Source organism: Haliotis asinina, chromosome 2 (genome assembly GCF_037392515.1).
Source record: "Haliotis asinina isolate JCU_RB_2024 chromosome 2, JCU_Hal_asi_v2, whole genome shotgun sequence".
Lineage (NCBI taxonomy): Eukaryota > Metazoa > Mollusca > Gastropoda > Lepetellida > Haliotidae > Haliotis > Haliotis asinina.
This window is the reverse complement of record NC_090281.1, coordinates 101,106,878-101,132,907: the sequence shown is the minus strand read 5'-3', so window position 1 is coordinate 101,132,907 and position 26,030 is coordinate 101,106,878. Positions and strand designations below refer to the sequence as shown.

Below are 26,030 nucleotides of genomic sequence, written 5' to 3'. Positions count from 1 at the left end.
ATGTGACCTTTAAAGGAAGACATCAACATAAAAAATTCTCAGAAATATGTGACATGAAAGCAGAGGTGTTGAAGTCTTTGGACAGTTTGACTTTCTGACTTCTTTGATAGGCAGTGTGTTACACTAAAGCATGTGCTATAGATAGAGGTTGTATGGCAACAGTTTGCAATTCTTCAGCTTTAGATGTACAGTGTCATTGGACAATCTTTTTTCTTGCTCTCTGACTTCAGAAATCTACAATTTTGCAGTGTTCTGTTACACAGTCTGGTCAAACTTTGGTCCTTAACTTGTCTGAGTGTTTCTTGTATTCAGATTCACAGCCCACACTAACACTGGATAGCGATCTTCTCCGCTTCACTCTATATCTTTGCAAACACCATATATCTATTTTGATTTCTGCCAGGGTAGAAGGGACATAAACACCATAAACAAATGGAAGCAGGTGTTCTTGTTTTTAAGCTTGGGTTGATTACACCTGTTGCTATACAGTATGCTCATGGTTTTGAAAATCTCATGCTTTTTGTAGTCAGGTAGCTGACGACTGCGCTGAACAGCTCAACATTGTCATAAACATACTATCACTGAAGGACAAAGTTGTCCAGTGATGTCCAGTCAGGAGAAATAGTATACTCTACAGTGCAGATATATAGTATGGTCAACGTAGGCAAAATAGTACCAACATTTCGGCATGAAATAAGATTAGTGAGCTTCAGTCCTGTGGGTGGTACACAGGTGTACACCACTTTATACGGCACTGGTATTACAGACAGGGACTTATCTTAATGTTACACTGTCTGTCTCAGCTGTTTTTAGGTGGCAAAGATTCAGGGCGGAATGAGAGTAGTTGTGCAGGGAATTAGTGAGACCAATCAACTGAGAAGCGTCATGACTCAGGCAATTAGTCAGTGTGGCCAAGCTCTAAAGCTTAACCTTTAACCTTCCTAATAATATTACAGCTAAAAAGGAGAGAGGGAGAATAATTATAGAGAATAAGATTAAAAATGATATATATACACTAAAATATGCCTACCTGTAATATTATTAACTAAATTAACATTCACACTTGGGGTCAGTGAGTAGTATCATCGGCTTTTCTTTGGTTTTAAGTCTACTGGTTCTGTTTGGGCTGACGAAATGTCAGACATCATTACTTTTTACTTTTCATTTGTTTTATTAATGGGGAATGATAACAGCCTCATCTCACAATATCAACAGATTTGAAAAATAACCATGTAACACCCTCAGACACAGCTTGTCATGAGGTTGATCTCTGTCAGAGGTAGACTCTTTGGAGGCATATCAGCCTTGGTTAGGAAAGAATTGTTTACATTTCTTAAATAGATTCACATTTCAGAACAGAATATGATTTGCTCTTTTCCTGTGTATATATTTACACAGAGAATTCATAATGGTATGATAAATTTAGTTTAAATTGCGAAAATGGCATCACATTTTTCCAAGAGAAATTGTTGGAATTATTTTCAGACCATGAAACAGTCCATTTATTGTGTGGTGGTGACTTCAATGCCATAACTGGGACTGAATCAGATTTTGTTGAAGATGACATAAATGAGTATACTGAGAACCATAGTCTCACTATATTTATGACCATAGTCACTTTATGTCTGATTTCCTTTCTGACTATTTTAATCTGACACGCTTTTCTCCTAATAAAATTGTCAACAACTTTGGAAAATGTTTAACTGATCTATGCTCAGCTCTTAATGTTCATGTAAATTGTAATGAATGGAAGATGTGGCACTGATGAAATTGTTGGTGATTTTACTTTTATCAGAATAAATAGTACACTATTTGACAAGAACCTAAATGAGATCATCCTTCTATAAGCATATGAATGATAAAAACAGTAAGTGATTTAAATTTGTCAAGGATAATGACAATTTTCAAGATTTAGAGATCAACTCTTCTCTGATGCATTTTAAGATATACTTGATATTTCATTTGATACATCATTGTCAAATATTGATTTGAGAATTAACTACTTAGCAGATGGCTTGGTGTTGGCTGGTTCAAATATGAGAAAGCCTGTTGGAAAACCAAATTGCTGAATGTGACCATTTAAAGAAGAAAAGATCTAAGGCGTTCAATCAGTTTAGAAGATGTAAAGATAAGGATTCTCTCAGATACTATCACAACATTAGAAACAAATATACTGCTACTTGCAAAGAAAAGAGGCAAAGGTACTTACAAGAGAGAAGTCAATGCTTGCAAAACAATATCCATGATTCCAAACAATTCTGGTCAGAACTTGATAATCTTAGTACAGATTAGAAGGTGAATAATATACACATTGATGACTTGTACAATTATTTAAAGGACTTACTTTCATTCACAGATACAGAATTAAACTGTGGTAACCATACTGAAGAAACTCAATGATGTAAAAATGATGTACTTGATTCCCCAATTTGTAGAGAGAAGATTCTGGAGAATATTCACCATCTTGAAAATAACAAATCACCAGGATTTGACCAGACAATTCCAGAATTGTTTAAATACTCATCTGATGTTATTGTACCTCATTTTAAACTTATTTTCAATGACATCCTAGAAAATGGAACTTTTCCAGAATCATGGTCTGCAGGTATTATTGTTCCAATACATAAACAAGGTGGACAAAAGGGTTGTCCACACAAAGATATCGTTCGTCATGGTTTGTTCGTAGGCCTCATTGTACTGTTTGTCAGACAGTGTATTTCGTCTCGGTTTGTGTGCTTGCGAACAGTTCGCGAAAACGCACCTGACAAAGCCTTGCTTCGCGGGGAGCACGAGCATGAGGGAGGCATGCATTTTTCGCCACGTGCGGCGATCGTATTGAACTTGTAGTTAGTTCGATTCGAGACGATGAATAGGCAGCACGCCTTGAGACAGTTAGTTGGTTAGACAGTTAGTTAGTGACTGACTGTGTCAGATCGGTTTGACAGGTGGTTGAATGTTATAGAAAGTTAATAATGTGAGATAGGGTAATGTTATTAAAGGTAAATTAAACCAAAATATTAGAGTTTGATTTAGTGCTGTCGTTTTTATTTAACAGCTAGAACTGTTCCTGTTGAACAAAATGGTAGCAGAGCGTGGTTTATCGTGGGGTCTTCATGGTTAGGTCATGATTTATTAGATGTTACTCATGGTTATTGCCTGATGGTGGTTCATGGTGTTGCAAGTTTCATTTAGTTTGGATGCTGGAACTGTTCTAGTCTGTGAAAGGTAAGTTTGCTGACAGTTTGTTAGGTTTAGGTTTTAGAAAACAAAGTAAACATTTGTGTAGTGTAGGGGTGTAACCACAGAATAAAAATGTCAGAATCTAAACAGGTAAGTCCAGATAAAACGGATTTATTAAATACTGAAACAAAGCCTCCCTCTGACAAAAACAAGTCGATGACAGGCGTTGATGATGCTTTGATAAATCTTAAGAAGCAAAAGGCCAGTGCAAAGTCTGCTTTCACGAAAGCTAAAAATAAGCTCTACAACATGACCGAGAGTCAATGTGCTCAGACTCGAAGGTCTGTAAGAGATCAAATGGACCATTTGTGCATTGTGCAAGAACATGCAATGGAAATAATGATACAACTGTCAGAAGAATATTCAAAAATTAATGATGTGGCAAATGTTAAAAACATTAGCATGGAAATAACTAGGCTTGAAGATGAGACTGATAGTGCACAGGCACATGCTCAGCAGTACTTAGACTCTAGATCAGATGACAGTTCTATACTTAGTTTAAGAACAGGGATGTCATTGCTGTTTGGTCGCAATCAAGACGATAGAAAAGGTCACGGTTTATCTGAACAGAAGCCAACTGGACAGGGTCAGAAAACACCCACAGTTAATAAAGACACAAGTGGGCGTAGAAATGAATTAGATCCACCAAACATCATGTTCAATGCTAATCCACATTACGGACAAAGTACTTATACACAAATCCCAGAACAAAGGGCTAAACATGCAATAGGACGTGACATGTGGAAGCAGTTGGGTAGAGTTACTATTCCGGTAGTTGCTGGGGATGTTAGATCGTACCAGGGATGGAAGGCAGCATTCATTGCATGTATTGATAACTCTCCAGCAACACCAGAATACAAGCTTCTGCAGTTGCGCCAGTATTTATCAGGGGAAGCCCTTAGAGTGGTTAGAGACTTAGGACATAACGCAGTTGCTTATCAGGTCGCTCTTGAAAGACTAGAGAGAAAATATGGCGGCAAGAGACGACAGGTTGCATTGCATCTTGCAGAGATAGATAACTTCAAACCCATTCGCCCAGGTCATGCAAAAGACCTAGACAGATTTGCAGACATGCTTGATGTAGCTGTAGTTAATCTCCGCGAATCAGATAGGGTTGAAGAATTAGGAAATGGCTTACTTTATATGAAGTTGCAAACAAAGATGACTGAAACCATGGTTACTGAATATCAGCGGTGGGTATTTGATAGACAAAGACAAGAGTCAGTTGAAACTCTGAGAGAATGGGTGCTCCAAGAAGCAGAGTTTCAAACTATTGCATCTGAGACCATCCATGGTGTTTGTGATAAGTCAGTAAAATCAGAGCACAAACGAGCTCCTCGCACATTACTTGCGCATGACAATACCCACAATCCTGGTTCAGACTATGCTCGTGAAAAGCATTTGTGCAGAGTATGCACAGAGCCTCATGATGTATGGAACTGTAAAATGTTCATCTCATTAAAAGGTCAAGATAGATGGAATAAAGCAAAGGAGTTAAATCTTTGCTTCCGTTGTCTCGGAAGCAATCATCGTGGTAAACACTGTTGGCGAACACAAGTGTGTGGTATAAATGGATGCACAAGCAACCATAACAGGCTCTTACATGTGAATAGGGACAAAATCCATTCCATTGTCCAGACTGAAAAAGGTTCAAATGGACCACGCAATGTGGGAAATTCAGGCACGAAATCAAAAGATAACCATGAATGGTCACATGCAGCTAACATGGAATCCAATGTAGCTTCTAAATCTTCATTCATAGGGCTTAGAACAGTACCAGTGATACTTAAACATGGGGATCGTAGAGTCACAGTTAATGCGTTACTAGATGACGCGAGCACAAGGTCTTATATTAATGCAGATGTTGCTGCAGAGCTAGGACTGCAAGGTGAAACCAAGAAAGTGACGGTGAATGTCTTGAATGACGAGAGAGCCTCTTTTGAAACTATGCCCGTGACATTTGGTCTTGAAAGTAGAGCTGGGGATGTTGATATTAGTATCACTGCTTTCACCACAACCAAGGTTACAGGTGATCTGCAGGTTGTTGACTGGAATAAGTACGGTAAGTTATGGCCACATCTGAAAAACATACATTTTCCCAAAATAGCCTCCCCTCCCATTGTAGATGTTCTCATAGGCATGGACAACGCAGATCTTCATTATTCCCACTCGGATGTATGTGGAAACCCGGGCGAACCTCTTGCAAGATTAACTCCTCTTGGTTGGACCTGTATTGGAAATATAGCAGGAACAGGTTCAGACATTCAGTCTCACTTTGCGAGCACTTACTTTTCTCGTTCCAATACTGATGATCAAGAGTTGAATATGCTGTTGCATAGGTTTTGGGAAATTGAGGAATTTCAATCCAAAGAAAATGAAAACATGAGCCCTGAAAATAAGAATGTGTTCAATAGAGTGAAAGATACATTGGTGTATGAGGATGGTCACTATCAAATTGGCATACCATGGAAGAAAGAGGCAGATGTTTTACCATCTGATAACTATCAGATGGCTCTCAGTCGTCTTGAGAGTACAGAAAAGAAATTAGCAAAGGATGAGAGAATAGCTCAAGCATATGATAACATAATTTCACAATATCACAATAAAGGGTATATCAGAAAAGTATCTCCCGAAGAAAAGACACATACTGGAAAGTGGTATTTGCCACATTTTCCGGTTGTCCGTTTAGATCGTCTCACAACAAAAGTGAGAATTGTATTTGATGCTTCAGCAAAATACAAGGGTATTTCTCTTAATGAAGTTATCCATCAAGGTCCAAAGCTGCAGAGGGAACTGTTTGATGTCTTGTTGAGATTCAGACGCAATCCAGTGGCACTGATGAGTGATGTAGCAGAAATGTACCTTCAGGTCAAAATATCACCAGATGATAGACCCTATCACAGGTTCCTTTGGAGATCCATGAAACGAGATGAGCAGCCAACAGAGTATGAGTTCAGTAGAGTTGTATTTGGGTTGAATACCTCGCCTTTCTTAGCTCAGTTTGTGAGTCAGGAAAATGCCAGTAAACATCAGGGTGATCTTCCGCTAGCTGCAGAAACAGTGAAAAAAGCTACGTATATGGACGATAGCATGGACTCTGTGGAGGATGACAACACAGCTGTTGAGTTGTACAGACAGTTGGTGGAGCTTTGGAATAGAGCTGGTATGCATCCGAGGAAGTGGCTTTCAAATTCGCATGAGGTTCTCAGTCAGATTCCTGTTGAAGAACGATTATCAGAAGTTACATTAGACAGTGGTTATCTACCCTCAACAAAAACACTCGGCCTCATGTGGATAGCTGAAAGAGATGTCTTTACATTCACTTCAACCTTACCTGAAATGAACAACACAATCTCAAAGCGAACCTTCCTTCGTCAAATAGCAAAATTGTTTGATCCGTTAGGATTTCTTGCACCTTTCACTGTAAGGGCGAAAATCATCTTACAAGAAATGTGGACAGCAGGGTTAGGTTGGGATGAAGAACTAGACAATGACTTGAGAGAAAAAGCATATCAATGGCTTGTGGAACGGGAAGATTTAGTGCACGTTCAGGTACCAAGATGTTTGCGTTGTCATCGCAAGGTCAAAGAAACTAGACTACACAGTTTTGCAGATGCATCTGAAAATGCATATGGTGCCATAGTGTATGCTGTGAATACTTACCAGAATAATGACATCTCCAGTGTAATCATTGCTGCAAAAGGTCGAGTAGCACCTCTAAAAGCCATCAGCATTCCACGTATGGAATTAATGGCTGCTGTGACAGGACTCAGGTTAGCTTTTGCAATAGCAAAGGTTTTGGAAATATCTACTGACATGATTACATTTTGGACAGACAGTTCAAATGCTTTAGGGTGGATAAAGAACCATAGCCGGACTTTTAAACCATTTGTAGCAAACAGAGTTAGTGAGGTTCAAGAACTGACTAATCTGTGTCAGTGGCGGTATGTACCAACAGATCAAAATCCAGCAGATATGTTGACCAGAGGAATAGCTGCATCAAAGTTGGCTGACAGTCAGATCTGGTGGTCAGGACCCCCTTTCCTGACCAGAGGTGAAAGTCAATGGCCCAGAAATCTATCTGAAAGAGAAGACAGAAAGAAATCTTTACCAGAAACAAAAACTCTGAAGGTAAGCAAGATCATTACCATGTTAGCGAACGATTTATCCTGTGAAGAATGGAGACTAAAAGCTACACGATACTCAGATTGGAGAAGACTGACAAGAATCCAAGCTTGGGTATACAGATTCGTGAACAACTGTGTTGCAGGGAACCTTAAAAGGACTCATGGAGAACTCACTGCTGAAGAAATCGAATCAGCACAGTTAAAAATCATAGCACAGATGCAGAGAGAAGAATTTCCAGATGAATATTCCTGCCTGGAGACGGGAAAACTATTACCAAGTAATAGCAAGCTGTTAGGACTGAACCCGAAGCTGGATGAAGATGGAGTGATGAGATCTGATGGACGATTGGCTTATGCTGAGCATCTTTCATACGATTCAAGGTTTCCAATCATCTTGCCACGAAGAAACTGGATCACAAGACTGATTGTGAAGTTTTACCACGAGGAAGGACATCATATTACCGGAACCAACCAGACATTAGCGGCACTTTCTGCAAAGTTTTGGATACTCTCTGGCAGAGAGGAAATTAGAGAATGGGAGCAGCATTGTTCACAATGTCGTAAGCAGAAGGCAAACGTAGCGCACCAAATCATGGCTCCTCTTCCGAAAATGAGGATCAAACCTTCTCTCCGTGCATTCACACAAGTAGGACTTGATTTCGCTGGACCTTTTCTGACAGTACAAGGAAGAGGAAAAGCAAGGCTGAAGCGCTATCTATGTCTCTTCACGTGCCTTGCATCGAGAGCTGTTCATTTTGAAATCGCATACGGCCTGGACACAGATTCCTTTCTCAATGCATTTTGTCGCACGGCCAGTCGCAGAGGGCTCCCAGAGAACATTGTGTGTGACAATGGGACAAACTTCGTTGGGGCAGAAAAGGAACTAAGGGAACTCGTTACCTGTCTGAACAATGATGCTGTGAAACGAACATTAGCAAATCGTGGAACAAATTGGAAGTTTAATCCTCCATATGCACCTCACTTCGGAGGTGTGTTCGAAACAATAGTGAAGTCGGCCAAGAAAGCAATTTTTGCTATTCTGGGAAACAGTGATGTAACAGATGAAGAACTCATGACAGCGTTCATTGGAGCAGAAGCCTTGATTAATTCACGACCATTGACTTATCAGACAGCACATCCACAGGATGATGTACCGCTGACGCCAAACCACTTTCTTCATGGGCAAGCAGGAGGTTTCTTTGCTCCAGAATCAGTGGACACAACGCCCTTCAATCCAAAGAAACGATGGAGAAGGATACAGGAGCTTATACGGCACTTCTGGAGCAGATGGATGAAGGAATGGATACCCAGTCTTAACAGGAGGAAGTGGTTCACTCATCGACCTGATCTCAAGGTGAATGACATCGTGCTGGTGATATCACCCAACACACCACGTGGACACTGGCCCATGGGGCGTATTATTCAGACTTACCCAGGGAAGGACGGCCATACAAGAGTGGTGGACATACAGATTGGTCAAACAGTTCTGACCAGACCAGTGACGAAGGTGTGCAGTCTGGAAATGGATTCCATAAACTATTAGTTCCAAGGATTACACGGAAGATTCTGTCGACTTTCGGAAATTCGTGGATGTGTGGAACTGTGAACATTTCATGTGACATTCTGTGAAACTGTATTCGTATTGGAATTATGACACTGGATGTATTGCGACATTGGAATATTGTGACAATGGATATGTTGTGACATTTGAGACCATGGATTTATTCCTTATATTTGCAAACCGTTTTTGACATATTAATGGATGCTATTAGGATGTTATTTTGAATCATAAGTTCACCATTTGTGTTGATAAAACTCCGTTCTATCAAGGAGGGGGATATGGACAAAAGGGTTGTCCACACAAAGATATCGTTCGTCATGGTTTGTTCGTAGGCCTCATTGTACTGTTTGTCAGACAGTGTATTTCGTCTCGGTTTGTGTGCTTGCGAACAGTTCGCGAAAACGCACCTGACAAAGCCTTGCTTCGCGGGGAGCACGAGCATGAGGGAGGCATGCATTTTTCGCCACGTGCGGCGATCGTATTGAACTTGTAGTTAGTTCGATTCGAGACGATGAATAGGCAGCACGCCTTGAGACAGTTAGTTGGTTAGACAGTTAGTTAGTGACTGACTGTGTCAGATCGGTTTGACAGGTGGTTGAATGTTATAGAAAGTTAATAATGTGAGATAGGGTAATGTTATTAAAGGTAAATTAAACCAAAATATTAGAGTTTGATTTAGTGCTGTCGTTTTTATTTAACAGCTAGAACTGTTCCTGTTGAACACAAGGAGATCTGAATAACATTAACACTTACAGAGTTATTGTCCTATTTAGTATATGTGGCAAAATATTTACCTACATAATTAACAAGCAAAATGAAAAACTGTTATGTAGTTTATATGAAAATGTAAAAGTGTGAGTACATAACAATAATGAGATCTCCAAAACATTTACTTGTCAGTCAGGAGTAAGGCAAGGGTGCACTTTAAGTCCATTTCTATTTACACTTTTCATCAACAAATCAGCAAATAAATGAGAATTGTAAGTATGGTATCGAGCATCATCCAGATTTAACACAAGTATTCCTACTGCTGTTTGCAGATGATTTCATTCTTTTTTCATCCACAGTGAAAGGGCTAACTTGAAACTTAGTGTGATGAATGGAAACTGACACTGGTAGTGACAGTTAACAGGAATAAGACAAAAGTTCTTGTATCTAAAAGAATGGAGGGATGATATCATGTAATGAGTACTGGACACTTAGGGGAGAGAGTTTAGAGACAACAGGATTTTATAAATATCTAGGGTCTATCTACTTCAGCAGAAATCTGTCATGGAATAAGCATTCAAGCCATGCTGCATTGCAAACAAACAAAAGCTTTAGACCCCCACCAAATAGTAGAGCGAGTCTCTGAATGGATAATATAGATGCACATTAAAAGAGGTGGGAATTTGTTTACTTTTGGGCTTGTGTCCTGACTTCGTCCGAGAACGGACAGTAAAATTTGTGAAAGCTTTAAATGGAAATAAAATCAGCAGGTTAGTGATATCCAAGTTACCTTACAGAGGTCAACGGAGTATAAATTTTTCAACGATCAAAGCGACTGAAGAGTTTGTCAGGCTGAAAATAAGCTGAGGCGAGCCTGGCCGCCATTTTACTATCACGTACACCTTTCTATATCTTACATATTTAGGTCATACTTCCACATATATATCAGACTCAAGCGCCTATACCCATAACATCTGCATCTATCAGTATCAACTGCTTGATCCATCAGGTGTATTATTACTCTTGAGCTCGATGAAAAACAAGGTCGTCCATTGCTGACTTTTCAAGGCGCCTCCCATTCTCGCAGCATAAGGAAGTGTAAGGAAGAGGAATCCTGTCGGGCAGGCCGGGAAAAAGTTACGATATTTCCAAGTTGGCAAAAAATCACGGGTAAGAGTTCCGCCCGTACCCCCCGTCCCAAAACATTAACTTACGAACTGTCACTCAAATTAATCACTAGTTATACCATCAATAATGTGTGTAAGGCATGAAAAACAATATATGACTTGCAATAACTGCCGTTCCCGTATTCAGTCTCGGGAATCGAACGGGTGTCCACATCTGTTGAGGTCAGCGTAACAACATCGCCATATGTAAGCTATTTTCCATACAACTTATCAATACTCAAGAAAAGTACAACGTACCTCTACTGGCCTCCCGAGTAAACGGAGCCAGTGTTACCTGCAATGTTTCTCAGCACTACAGCGATACATATACTTGGCTATATGTAGAGCAAAGTAGTGTCGCCGAGTGTGTGTTGTCAGTAGTTGCCTTTTGATGCACCACCACCGGTTTTCGATCAGGTTTGTATAGACACCGTTAGTGGGATTTGGCACTAAATGCAAATAATCTTTACTGGAAAAGGCAGATTATTTGCAAATTATTCGCGCGCATATACTATACTGCATGCACTTACCTTAAAAGTTCTCTAAATGGTTGACTGTACTACAGGTATAACCCAGGTCAGACAGTCCGTTGTAAGTCTTGCAACAGTCCATAATAATATGACTACCCCCTACTTTCCTACAGATAACATCAAGTCATGTCCGTCGGTCGCGCGTCTCTACAGGAACAAGAAAGAAATGTCTAATCTCCCAACAAATACCACCCAAAACCACCTGACCCTCTACCATCCTACTTCTATGATACTTACGTTTCCCAAATTTATTTTCGTCAATTTCCACCGTCAAGCCAACCCCACCGATTCTGTCCAAACCATTCTTTTCAACCATCGCAGAGCATACCTCTCTACATTACATGAAATAGTCCAATATGTGTTTCTCTTGAGGTTTCTAAGACTTTCCCATCACCATCACAATCATTTCTCTGATTGTGTCTGCATGTGACATTTTATAAGCAAAGCAGTATGTGAGCAAAACGGTTTTTCTCAGTGACTAATTCGAGCCAGGGAACCACCTACCCCTCCGTGTTGGAACTTGATTTTTGTTACTTTTTTAACATACTTTGCGGTTACACTAGAAACGATAGTCGGGAACCTTACCCTTGCGATTAACTGTGTAAGTGCGAGTTAGTACTTGCTGACAGTTAGGACAAGTTGCTTGGGCTGGTAACACCCTGTACCACTGGCAAAAAGAAACAGTGCTCTCGGTGCTACCTAAATGTAAAAGTAGAGAGAAAAGATTCATGGGAGGGGGGTGTTTAGCATTGTCCAGAACGTGTAACAACCCAAGGTGCTGGATGAGGTGCTGGGGAGACGTTACAAAGGGGTGTAGGGTGAGACACTGCATTGACAGGTGAAGGTATGGGAGAGCGTGGAGGTGAGACAGACTGGAAGGGGTCTGCAGGAGTTACACTGCACTTACGGGGGCGGCTCGTTTCAGATGGTTTTGCGAACGGGACTTTTTATAATACGTTTAGGGCGTGCTTGAAGGCGATGGTGCTACTCGGATTTGCAGGAGATACGGGATCAGTGTTCGTACTATTGCTGTTGGTGTTAATATTTTGAGTAAGTGAAAAAGATACACCTGTGCTGGACACTGAACAATTACCAGGCTGACTGTCACTCGTTCGTCGCTCAGTTGTTGGGTCACTGATGCTTGATGAACCCAGGGAGTCCTCGTTCAAGCCGTCAATTGCTCTCTGACCTGGGTCAATGTCACCATCCGATAACGGAGGAAAGAAATACAACAGTGGATCTGTTGAAGAAGGTGGCTCACGATCTCGTACTACGTTAGGGGGAATATCTAAACTAGAGTATGACGACATGGCTTCTAATTTTTGTCTTTCTCTTGCACCGGGAATGTGTACCACGCCCAAACTCCCCAGTTTGGGTCTCGCATGGGAATGACAACAACATGTATATTTTACTCAAAAAGCATTAAATCATGGGACGGGCGGAACTCTTTCCAAATCACGAATATTCGTTACATCGCAAAATTTTGATAATTCACAGGCTTGGGTCACTTCCTAGTTACCGGTCAGTGATGTAAACAACCGGTAAGTATCATGCATCGGCGATTTCGGCAGAAAATGTGTTTACAACGACGGCCCAATATATCCTGTTTTAAATTATCTAAATTCAGTCGTAATGTTTAGGCAAAACCAGGTGCTTATGGTGTTCAGAAGATAAGTAAAGGCTTACCTGTTGAACCAGATAGAATGTTTCATAGGAATAACCGTTGGTCAATGAAGCCTTTGCATTCCCATTACGCGGTGACAACAAACGTGGATACAACGCCACTGCGATAGAAATGCAACAAAGTAGTGGAACCAAGGCGTAATTCATCGCCATTTTGATCAGGACCTCGTGACTATCACGTGGTCCGCAAATCTGATTACATCCTTACCATTCGTAACTACTCGGGTCATTCCGGAAAGCCGGTTACGGAAAGGGGCGAGTAGTTACGAATGGGAATCTGATAGTAACCCAAGGGGAAAGAACTCGGCAAAGGCACCTGTTTCCGGTTTCACACTGTTGTCTGGAAGTATTGTCGGCGAAAATGAACACATTCCTGTCAAGATTGAACACTATATTTGCCTTTACGCTTAGTGTAATGGCGGCACTGACATTTTGTTGCTTTCTCACAACAGCGTTTAATCTACATAAAAGACCACTTAGCGTATCTGCAGGAAAAGTGTCTGTGTAAGTGCAACCCATTACCATATGTTGCGGCACACTGACGTGTCTTTTACGTATTGGTAAAGTTAATATTTTTACGGAAGTTCAGATTTAAAAAAAAATAAATTATCATATCATTGATCGATACCCATTGTTCATCATGGAGTCAAGATCAAAATCGTTTTCTTTACTTTCAGCAAAAATGTCCCAGACTACTCAGCTGATAGAGAAAAGAGTGATCTTGGATTTGTTACCTTCGACTTGCAAGCTGATATCCTTTTTATACTCTAATTCTTAGAGAAGTACGCTTAACAGTGAGCTCTTTATCAGATTTCAATTACTGTTGGATGAAAGACGAAACTCACCAGAAAGCTAGAATGAGTTACAGGGACACTGATCTGGAGCAGCTCCCCAGAACATGGGTGCCCGTCTCATATATGTAGAGGATACTAAACGACCTTCCGTGTAATACCATTTTTATTAAACGAGTTAATGATTTGATGAGCGAAAGCTCGTTTGATACTAAATCTTTAACAAGTTTAATAAAAATGATATCTCACGGAAGCGAGTTTAGTATTCTGTTTATTACTCGCCAACATAAATTGACAGAAACTGCTGCGAAATTCCCTACAGTGTGATCACTCTCAGCTTTCCGCGAGTCAAGCAAGGGCTAGTAAAATTGGGACATCGGTATTAGCATTGTGACGTCACAACTTTGAACCATTTTGACGTCATACATCAAGCGGTATTACACTAGTGCAATATTGCTGTAAAAATATTACACTGCTGTATCTTCAACGGGCGAGTAATAATTATAAGTATGCTATATACCTATCTATATAAGATATAAGACATCCTCGATATCTCCAGGGTATACGTTCCGAAAAGTCTCCACTATACCCTGGATGCATCTAAGGCTCAGCCTGATAAATTTATTACCTCCCTTGGCTGGCTTTTTATCCAATCAGGTGTCAACGCTGGGAATTTGAGCAAACCAATCACAACTCACTTTCGCTTTTTAAATTCTCTACAAACAAACCATGCGTAGGTTCTCTGAAAGTATTAGATGGATTTCTTGCATATGTTTTAAAAAAAGGTTTCGGACCTATAAAGTTGCATGTATGATTTCCCCAAATTGTGAGTCGCACAGCGAGCAAACCTTCGCAGTTGCAACTGCTACCTTTGTTGACACTGGCAAATTCGGTTATAACGGCGACCACTCTGATTGGCTACTGTGAGAAAGCTGAGTCAGCAAAGGGAGGTAATAAAATTATCGGGCCCACCCGTAGATGCGTCCAGGGTATAGTGGAGACTTTCCGGAATGTAGACCCTGGAGATATCGAGGATGGATATAAGAAGGTGTGTCAGTAAATGAAAGTGAATGTCAAATTTGGCCAGGCAAACATTTCCATGACATTGAGCACTGCATAAACTGCACAATTTGCCGTCAGTTGCCATATGCAAAGTCTTGTGTATCACTAATGTAATGAATTTGTTCCCATTTGAAGCTTTCTTTAATTTTGCTATCCATTCTGCATACACACCTACAGCAAAAGCAACTGAGAAAACAGCGGTTTATATTTGCCTCTCTCATATGAAAGACATTTCCTGTGAAAACCGTCCTTAGCCATGTGACATCTCCAGCCATTGTTCAACTGGAATGTAAAACAGCTTTTCCTCTACCTTACCGCAGAGTACCAAACACAAGATTATGTAAGTGAACTCAGTACTTTGTCTTGCCTTGGAGCTGTCATGTAAATGGCTAACATTATTTTTCAGGAAATTATGATTTGAAGAAGCTTCAGGACTTTCATTAACTGCAATCCTCCATTTTTTATAATTTTTCTGATTTCTGAACTCTTTCTGTGTAGAGGATGTTGGTAGAGTAATCCTATATGTAGAATGTGATGAGAATGAAATCTTGTGTTTAGAGGATACCAGAAGCGTAATCCTGCATAGAAAATGTGTTGAGAATGTGATCATTGTGTGTAGAGGATGTCAGTAGAGTAATCCCATCTAGAAGATGTGGTGAGAATGTAATCGTTCTTGTAGAGAAAGGCAGTAGAGTAATCCTATATGGAGAATGTCTTGAGATAGTGGTCATTGTGTGTAGAAGATGTGTTAAGAATGTAATCTGAATGGTAATCAGTGCATGTAGATGATGGTAGTAGAGAAATCCTACATAGAGGATGTTTTGAGAATGAAATGTTTGTGTATAGAGTATCACAGGGTGAAAGTGCTGTCCACACAATATGTGTAGTTGCCCCAAAAGCAACTCCATTTCCTTACTAGACAGTGGAAGAAGAATGTGTGACACAAGTGTAAAGGTAAGTTTTTCCTTGCGTTTTCATTATATTGCAAGTACATGGGTTTTACCATTTGGCGGACGGGTCTAGAAGTTTGCAGATCTTTCTGAAATAGCTTGACTCTTTCTATTGCAAATGTGAGGACAGTCTCCTGAAAGTCAGCACAAGATCGCGGGAAATGATTGCTGAAATATGACGTCCTCATCAGCCAACATACCCATTTTAGCTGTCAATTCTTAGATATAATTCTTTTAGGTCTTATCTCAAGGCTCACATTGTATACAGAGCTGTTCAGATTTAGCAAACAGACTGTCCACTACCTGGTAATGTTACTGTCTAGGAAGTTGACAGTTTGCAGGTTTTTACCATCATGTCATCACATGTTCTTCTAGAGATATGTGCTGTGAAGAAGTATGTTTTGTTCATGAATATTCTAGTTTCGGAATAATATTCTGATAACTGATGGTCAAAGTCAAGCAACCCCATAATTTTCAGGCGTGGAACATGAAGTGCCATTTTCACTGCTAACACTTTATGATAACACACATATTGGTGAATGTCTATCCACCAATTCTTCAAAGTCATTATGGTGTACTTTTAATCTGCATGATGTTGAACTGGTAATGCTTCAGGCAAACAAAGATCTAACAAAGGCCGTACAGGAAAACTTTGTAAGTGTAAGTTGAGGTATGTGACTGTTCACCTCCAACTGTAAACTATGGACTGTTGGATGACATAATGGTCATCGGTAATGTGAGTAACCTCAGCTGTTTATCACCTTGTGGTATAAATCTCATTTCTCTCTAGTATTAATCTCATTTCTATGTTCTTCCATTAAGTTCCAAGCATTCAGTACAGCATATCCAAGCTGTTGTAAGTTGGTGAGAGGTTGATCACACCGGTTTACTTGTCTACATGTCTTATTCCATGATGCTCTATTGGGTTGAAATCAGGACTGTGACTTTGCCAATAAAGGGATTCAATTCTGTATTCTTGGTTGGCTTCTATACAACAACTCCACAAAGTGGGCAAGCACTGTCATCTTGGTAAATGAATGCTGTGTCAGGTATGGCAGTCCCTTCTGGATTCCACGATTCCACAGTCGCAGAAAAAAGCGCGGAATTTACCTTTCCATGCAGAAAAACGTCTGGTCCACGGAAAACACATTTTCGTGCAGACTTCGCCACTTTTTCTGTATAAAGTTTTTGTTGCATTTCTAAATGTTTCAACCGCAGAATGTTTTGCAGAATATTGAAAAATATTGTGCTGAATTTGCTTAAATTTGCTGTGGAATCCTTAAAAATTTGCCTCGGAATCCAAGAGGGACTGGTATGGTGTGAAAGAAAGGAATAACTGTCATTTCAATAATATCATTGCATTACTTTAACCCTGTCATTATTTGTTCGACAACCTTGACATCCATCTTGTCGTGATTGAATCTAGCCCACACCATGATGGAACTGCAGCCCCTAGCAACAGTGGGACGGACACACTTTGGGTTCAGCTCATACTTCTTGGTTGCCTGCCTGAGAGACATATCATTGACAAGTGTTCACAAACAACAATGTTAAATTATCAGAATAATCGGTCTTGCATATGCCTAGGTGACAGATGTGAGCGTTTGAGTGGTTTTTGAGCCTTTAATCCAGCTGCCACAAGATGTTTAGTCGCTAACTTACGTGACACATTGAAGGCTGTTGATTGTGTCCATTCTTGGCTTACGTGGCTAGATGGATCATGGTTCATTCCAACCAAACGACTATTGCACTGGTCTTTCATGTTGACCATGATGAGGCCTGTCCTTTACACCACCTGCCTTGCTGTGTTTGGATAACAGTCTGCTGACCTCTCACTTAATAATGTTAAAGTGCTCTGAAATATTTCTTAGGAACATGCCTGCTTCCCTCATGCCTGTAATCTGCCATCATGAAACCTCCAAGATCCCATTCCTCTCCATGTGAGCAGTGTAATGATGTGTGTGTACGCAAGCAGTCATCAAACTTGTGCAAGTCATGAGTACCTTCGTGGGGTTTCACTATCTACTTGCAGCATGATATCTTGTCTTGAGTTTGAGTGAACTGTTCAGGTATCTTTTCGTCTGCAAACACATTTTGTACAGATCTAATTACCTCCGAAGACATCATGATGTACACACTTCGTTGCTTAACTCTTTATTATCAACATATATTCATTAGTTTGATATGCTTATAGTTTCTGGAAATGAATTTTGAAGATGAACCAGTGGACGAGTCGCATATATCCTTCAATACCAGATGTTAATTGTCAAGGACACTGAAAACAAAGACGAAACAGAAAAGGGTTCCGTCCTATCATGCAACTTAGTACAATAACCAGTCCTGAATTTTGAGACCAACTCATTCAGCAGAATACATAGATATTAATCAAAACTATTTGATACATCTAATCACTTGTATTGCATCAGTGTGCTCCTTCTATGTTGTTGATGTGCAGCACACACTTTCTTGTACAGTGTGCTCTGACAACAAGAAATTTGGAAATCATGCAGATCTCAAAATGAAATCAATACATTTGGTTGTGTACCGCATTGACATTATATCAATCACATTCTACAAAAGTACACTTAATGAGCACAAAGTACACGACAGGTGTAACCAGTGAACCAGATGAATTGTGAATCATTATACGACTTCAAACAGGGGCAGTCTCAGTGATGTCTCAGTTTACGTCAAGCTGCCTAAACCTATATAGAAATACTGATCATTTCAACACAAATTATGACATCCTCATCAGCCGACACACATTCGTTATCTGTCATTTCTCAGATATAGTTATTATAGTATTCTATACACAGTGTAGGCTGTATTGCAGCAGTACTAAAGATTATCATTGTAAAGTCTAACTATACACTTTATATGGATTTGTTTTTAAACTGTCCACTGCATGGAATGTTTACATTGAAGTAACTGTGCATACAGTTGCATGGATTTTAGAGCACTGACTGTCGAGTTCCCGTAGTAGCTGATACCCTTTTCCACAGACTTAGCAAAGGAAATGATAGTGGACATACAGTCTGAGGCCAAAAGAGGACTTGCAGAACTTGCCACTTGTGTGCCAGAGCTCAAACCGAAACATGAGTTTCATGAACCAATTCAAACCATGACCTACAAATGAGACAGTGCAACCAACACAATTTCATATGAGAATGGTATTTACTAATGAATTTTAATTATAAACCTTTTAAAAACATTTTCTGCAATCTTGTTTCGACTCTCGTGTGGGTGAGTTCGCATAATGAGTGATTGCAATAAATGTAGAGGGTGTCAAGCTATTACAGAAATTTCTAGACCCATCCGCCATATGGCAACATCTGATATACTTGCAAAATAACGAGAATGTGAGGAAAAACTAACCTTTACACTCTTGCCACACATTCTTGTTTCATTGTCCAGTGAGGAAATGGTGTTGCTTTTTGGGCAACTCCACATTTTGTGTGAACAGCACTTCCACCCTGTGGAAGATGTTAGAAGAGATATAATATATAAAGGATGTGTTGAGAATGTAACCATTGGTTTTGCAGAAGCTGAACCAGGTTGTACTGTGGGACAAGATTATCCAGCGTGGAGATAATGCCATCATTGATTTGAAGAGTTCCAACACCAAGTACTATTTCTGGGACTATGGCAATGGACTGAAGTAAGTATGCCTATCAAGCATTCCCTGCAAGCCTCCAGGTCTATGTATTACAGTGGATCCTCATAATATGTTCTGCTTCAAAATGACAATACTGATTGGGTACTTGACACTGTACAACATATGATGTCATTGTACAACATGTCATGTCCTGTACGACATGTCATGTCACTGTACGACATGTCATGTCACCCATAATGTCAGTAACTGGTCATTTCTTGATTATTACTATTGTCAGTGTAGACTTAGAACATGAAACTTAGAATCAAGTGTTTTATGAATTCGAATCCCAGATTTGCCCTGTTTGTGGTTTGTTCCAGCCATTTTGTTTGATGATTGCAGAATGTCATTCTTAACCATGACCTTCACAGGATTGACCAAAAATACAGTGGTTTGACACAACCCAGGCCTAATACCAGCTGTATAGTGCTAGCTCACTGAGGTACCAATACTACCATGGTTTGACACGACCTAAGCCTAATACCAGCTGTATAGTGCTAGATCACTGAGGTACCAATACTACCATGGTTTGACACGACCTAGGCCTAATACCAGCTGTATAGTGCTAGATCACTGAGGTACCAATCCTACCATGGTTTGACACAACCTAGGCCTAATACCAACTGTATAGTGCTACATCACTGAGGTACCAATCCTACCATGGTTTGACACAACCTAGGCCTAATACCAGCTGTATAGTGCTAGATCACTGAGGTACCAATCCTACCATGGTTTGACACGACCTAGGCCTAATATCAGCTGTATAGTGCTACATCACTGAGGTACCAATCCTACCATGGTTTGACACGACCTAGGCCTAATACCAGCTGTATAGTGCTAGCTCACTGAGGTACCAATCCTACCATGGTTTGACACGACCTAGGCCTAATACCAGCTGTATAGTGCTAGATCACTGAGGTACCAATCCTACCATGGTTTGACACAACCTAGGCCTAATACCAGCTGTATAGTGCTAGATCACTGAGGTACCAATCCTACCATGGTTTGACACAACCTAGGCCTAATACCAGCTGTATAGTGCTAGATCACTGAGGTACCAATCCTACCATGGTTTGACACAACCTAGGCCTAATACCAGCTGTATAGTGCTAGCTCACTGAGGTACCAATCCTACCATGGTTTGACACAACCTATGCCTAATACCAGCTGTATAGTGTTAGATCACTGAGGTACCAATCCTACCATCGTTGCATTTGCACCGCCAATGTTACAGTATACCAGATACAAATGCTACGAGAAAAGATACGAGATCTTCGATTGCATGGAACTCATGTTGTATGTTTCATTTCCAGGGGTAATAAGAATGTGACGATGACATTATCTTGGAATGTGATTCCCAACGCTGGTACTCTGCCCAAGGTGATGGGTGACGGCAGTCATTCCTTTTCCTTCCCTGACCAGTACAGTGCAGGCCGCTTCTAGACTTTTCAGACACCATCTCACACCCGTTGGAAGTGAGGCCTTTGTATTGCCTCACACCTTCATCATTACTTGTACACTATCATGACTGTTCACAGGAGAATTTCTTAATTTGTTGAAAACTGGCCTGTTTAGAAAACAGCTGGCTGGTTTAGTCTGGATTTACTTATCAATTTTGTGAAAATTTCTTTTGTTATTGCTTTGTTTTGTTTAGAATTAATACTTTTTGAACATATGCCTTTGTATATTTGTTTGGTATTTTTGTGTTTCGAAATTGACCTTGAGGTAATTGTAATAATATTCATGAGAAGTCTCATAATGTCTTAATTAAAACAACAAGGCATGCTCAAAGGTCTAACACACTGATTATTATTACCCCGGATAACCCAAGCTGACTGTTACGTGCTAGAAGATACTAGTCACATGACATGCCCAACCCGTTAACCATTTTCTGTTGGATGAAGAGAGGCAGTTTTGAACAAACTCACTTGTCTGAGGTGAGATGACATGTATCACACATGCTTCATCAACACAGAAGATTGAATGATTCTTTTAAAAAAGTTGAACTAGTCTACCAGATTCAGTGTAAGAGGATTAAGTTCATTATCAGTAAGAATAAGTTCTGTTCAGTTATTATTACATGTTATTTTCTGTGTGGAATATGTTGACAAAAAGCTGTAGAAAGTATTCAGTTGAACATCTACCATGTTTACCACATCACTGTGAGTTGCTGTGTAAGTATGATGATCTTCAGGTCCAGCTCAGTCCATCATAATCACAGTGGTGTGGGTCTGTTTATGGATGGAAATTCTCCAAGACGAGGTAGAAGGATGTAGGGGAATATATGCAAATGTTCCCAGATGAGTTGTCAAGTCAACAGTCATAACAGTGATGCTCAAAGTTTCAAACACATGGGGTCTCCAGATTTCAATGCTATATATTTCCAAGGACCACAGTTCTGGAGCCCCTTAATCGTGTACATTTGTACAAGCTAGGTAGCCATGACTTTAAGACGTGTGTATGAGGGAGGGTGAGTGAGCGTGCTGCAGTTTTATTCACCTAGTGAAACAATTTAGATGATTGAAGATCCACTCATGTCAATCATTGTTTATGTTTGTGGTGAGTGTAAAAGACATTTTTCAGAATGATATTATTTTAAAGACAGCAGTATCCCCTGCACATCTACCAGCAGACATGTTCCTTCAAGTGATGAGGAACACGATGGACCAGCACAAGATTCACCTGCTGACCGCATGGGACTGTCACTCCTATGCTCTGTAATTCAGAAACAGGGTTTAGAATGATGTAATTGTGAAGAATGTAAGTTCATTGTTGTATTAATAGGATGATTGTTCTAAGTCACTGATATCGTTGGAAAGGAGGAGATTTACATGTTGTAATGGTGTGGCTGTAAGTGCCTTGCTGTTGACTGTCAGTCGTGGAGGTTGTGGAGCCTATGTCGTGAATGTAAGTTGTGTATGTTTTGTGAGGGGCTATGGTTCTAGCTATTAATTTGGAATGAAAGAAAATGATTTATTATGTAATTATTTATCTACTATAAAGCCCCCATTTTGGCATGAAAATGATCTTTAAAATAAATTTTAAGAAAATATCATGGTGTGTGGTGATGCATTTCAGTTGATTTTCCTTTCCCGTTACCATGGAATTACATGTACCAATATCTGTCATGTGTTGAATGTTGACATGCAGTTTGGTTTAGGAACAAATAGGTAATACAGTAATATTCGTTCATAACGAACTCAAAGGGACTGTTGTTTTCAGTTCGTTGTAAGCAAAGTTCGTTCCAAGCGATTCGGGAATGTTCGTGAATATTCGGAAATTACCAAGAATGGTCACCACGCCACTGGTTTGAGACCAGATCATGTTCTCACAGAAAATAAAATAAGACAAAACCAACGAACATATAATTGTCATGGATCATTCATTTCATCATCGATCATGTATTTTATTATTCATCTTTAACAAAATCGGTAATTTTGTGCTTCTGTGACGTCAGCCAATCATCAACTGACTTGCTGTCAACAGACGATCTTTCTCCGTGTGTCATGGCTGAACATATCCCTCGTCGCTTCTTAAATCTCTCTAACCACGACTGATTGGCCTTGAAATCTGTATGTCCAAGTCTTCTGTCATGTCAGTCTTGGATTTACCGCCTGCATCTACAGCTTGGATGATTTGGTATTTTGTGTCGAGATCTAGAGCTTTACGTTTCCGTGACAAGCCCTTCCATGCTGACTTGAAAGAAAGACTTCCCAGATCGCTATTTATGCCTTGACAATGTCAACAAGATTCACAAGATTAAATAAATGATAACATTTCACAGGTAAGTTTATTTTATTATCCCCTTGATCCCCTGGGAGGAAGCCTGTTTGTTTTCACAAGCTAATTGGTGACACATGAGATGACACGCGAGTGGATTCGGATCAGCTGTTCGTTATAAATACGCCAATTAACTCGTGAAATAGCACAGAGGGCCCATCAATTTGTTCGTTGTAACAGATAGTTCGTACTATCAGTGTTCGGTGTATATAGTAGTTAATTCATAACAACATATAGGAAAGCAGTCGGGACTTCTGAATTTGTTCGTTGTAACCGGCAATTCCTTGTAAGCGTGTACGTTATAAGTGAACTTTACTGTATATACTCAGTACTACCTTGGAGTGAGATAATGAAATAGAAGATATATTCCAAGCATAAAGACACTGAAAAGAACAGTGTCCATGAACCTGTTGGGTGTTACATCTTTTAATGAAGACTGAGAGCATATCATCAAAATGAGCCCTCTAATATTCATGACCCTGTCGTTTGGGGTTCCAAACAGAATGTAAGTAGATGAAGAGGATATATATCTGTCTTCATCAAGTGAATATACACACAGTGAATATATCCTGGGGTGGTGCAACTACTATCAATGATGTCACAGGCATTGCCATGTGCAAGGAACACAGGAATAGTCTATCACTGATGTCGAGGCATTGCCGTTGCATGGGACACGGGGATAATCTTTTAGTGACATCACAAGCATTCACCATTTGCAAAGAACACAGGAATAATCAACCATTCCTCTCACACATCAAAGCAAGTAGGTTTGGTTTACAGAACACCGTTATAAGTATTTCACTTGTATTCCTTGGTGTCATCTATTAGGACAGCCTGACATTTCTAAATATCAGTTCCCGATACTGACAGGTAGGATAAGACGCCATATTTGGTCAACAGATTAGTTTATTTAGAATCTGAAAACCAAACAAAATCAAAGAACTGTGTATTTATAAGGTGATAAGCATTCAACTTTGCTCTTTCTTTTTTTTCAACCCCAAACTCACATAAGACACTGCAATCTCACTTGCCGTGACAGTGACAAGACACTGTCCTCTCCCTCCTGAAAGTCAGGGAACACTGTTCTCTTACTCCCTCCTGACAGTGACAACACTCTGTCCTCTCACTCCACAGTGATTGATAAGACACAAATCTCTCTGTCTCTTGACTCTGACAGTCTCCCCACTGACAGTGACCAGACACTGTAATCTCCCCTTAAAATGACAAGACTCTGTCCTCCCCCTACTGACAGTGACAACACGCTGTCCTCTCACTCACTCCTGACAGTGACAGTACACTGTCCTCACCCTCCTGACAGTGACAAGACACTGTCCTCTACTACCTTAAGTGACAAGACACTGTCCTCTGCTACCTGGCAGTCACAGGACACTGTCCTCTGCTACCTGACAGTGATAAGACACTGTCCTATCACTCCAACAACTTACCGTGACAAGACACTGTCCCCTCACTCCTGACAACAACTACAGACTGTCCTATCCCTCCTACCACTGACAGTGACAAGACACTGTCCTCACCCTCCTGACAGTGACAAGACACTGTCCTCTACTACCTTAAGTGACAAGACACTGTCCTCTGCTACCTGACAGTGACAGGACACTGTCCTCTGCTACCTGACACTGACAACACACTGTCCTCTGCTACCTCACAGTAACAGGACACTGTTCTCACCTTCCTGACAGTGACAGGACACTGTCCTCTGCTACCTGACGGCAACAAGACACTGTCCTATCCCTCCTGAAAGTGACAAGACACTGTCCTCTCACTCCTAACGACAACACACTGTCCTATCCCTTCTACCACTGACAGTGACAAGACACTGTCCTCTCACTCCTGACAACAACACACTGTCCTATCCCTCCCGAAGGTGACAAGACACTGTCCCCTCACTCCTAACGACAACACACTGTCCTATCCCTCCTGAAAGCGACGAGACACTGTCCTCTCACTCCTGACAACAACAACACACTGTCCTATCCCTCCTACCACTGACCGTGACAAGACACTGTCCTCTGCTACCTGACAGTGACAGGACAGTGTCCTGTCCCTCCTACCACTGACAGTGACAAGACACTGTCCCCTCACTCCTGACGGCAACACACTGTCCTATCCCTCCTGATGGTGACAGACACTGTCCCCTCACTCCTGACAACACACTGTCATATCACTCCTCACAGTGACAACACACTGTCCTCTTACTCCTGACAACAACACACTCTCCTATCCCTCCTACCACTGACAGTGACAAGAAACTGTCCCCTCACTCCTCATGACAACAACACACTATTCCTCCTGATGGTGACAAGACACTGTCCTCTGCTACCTGACAGTGACAGGACACTGTCCTATCCCTCCTACCACTGACAGTGACAACACACTGTCCTATCCCTCCTGAAGGTGACAAGACACTGTCCCCTCACTCCTGACAGTGACAAGACATTGTCCTCTCACTCCTCACAACAACACACTGTCTTATCCCTCCTACCACTGACAGTGACAAGACACTGTCCACTCACTCCTGATGACAACACACTGTCCTATCCCTCCTGACAGTGACAAGACACTGTCCCCTCACTCCTCATGACAACAACACACTGTCCTATCCCTCCTGACAGTGACAAGACACTGTCCTCTCACTACTGACAACAACAACACACTGTCCTATCCCTCCTACCACTGACCGTGACAAGACACTGTCCCCTCACTCCTGACAGTGACAAGACACTGTCCCCTCACTCCTGACGACAACATACTGTCCT

At 40.7% G+C, this 26,030-nt stretch overlaps 2 protein-coding genes across 2 annotated transcripts in view; one reads left to right on the top strand and one right to left on the bottom strand.

Moving 5' to 3' along the window:
- LOC137274708 (lysosomal Pro-X carboxypeptidase-like) overlaps positions 1-13,232 on the bottom strand; it is a 42,968-nt gene extending 29,736 nt beyond the window's left edge. Inside the window, exon 1 of the mRNA XM_067808058.1 lies at positions 13,019-13,232. Coding sequence (XP_067664159.1) covers positions 13,019-13,168 — 150 coding nt within the window. The 5' untranslated portion in view covers positions 13,169-13,232. The remainder of the gene's footprint in view (positions 1-13,018) is intronic.
- Positions 13,233-13,288: 56 nt separating this feature from the next.
- LOC137274706 (signal peptidase complex subunit 3-like) lies at positions 13,289-23,256 on the top strand. Its single transcript, XM_067808056.1, has 5 exons — positions 13,289-13,519; positions 13,693-13,766; positions 15,132-15,208; positions 19,361-19,476; positions 20,787-23,256. Exons 1-5 carry the CDS (start codon positions 13,377-13,379, stop codon positions 20,914-20,916), a joined length of 540 nt encoding a protein of 179 aa, XP_067664157.1. The 5' UTR covers positions 13,289-13,376; the 3' UTR covers positions 20,917-23,256.
- Positions 23,257-26,030: the final 2,774 nt, after the last annotated feature.

What these genes read in the sequence shown, in the direction of transcription:
- LOC137274706 (XM_067808056.1), top strand. Translation starts at nt 13,377, where the DNA reads ATGAACACATTCCTGTCAAGATTGAACACTATATTTGCCTTTACGCTT. An exon ending in TACCTTCGACTTGCAAGCTG is followed by an intron (nt 13,767 to 15,131) that starts ATATCCTTTTTA and finishes TAGCCATGTGAC; the next exon opens with ATCTCCAGCCATTGTTCAAC. An exon ending in AGTACCAAACACAAGATTAT is followed by an intron (nt 15,209 to 19,360) that starts GTAAGTGAACTC and finishes TTGGTTTTGCAG; the next exon opens with AAGCTGAACCAGGTTGTACT.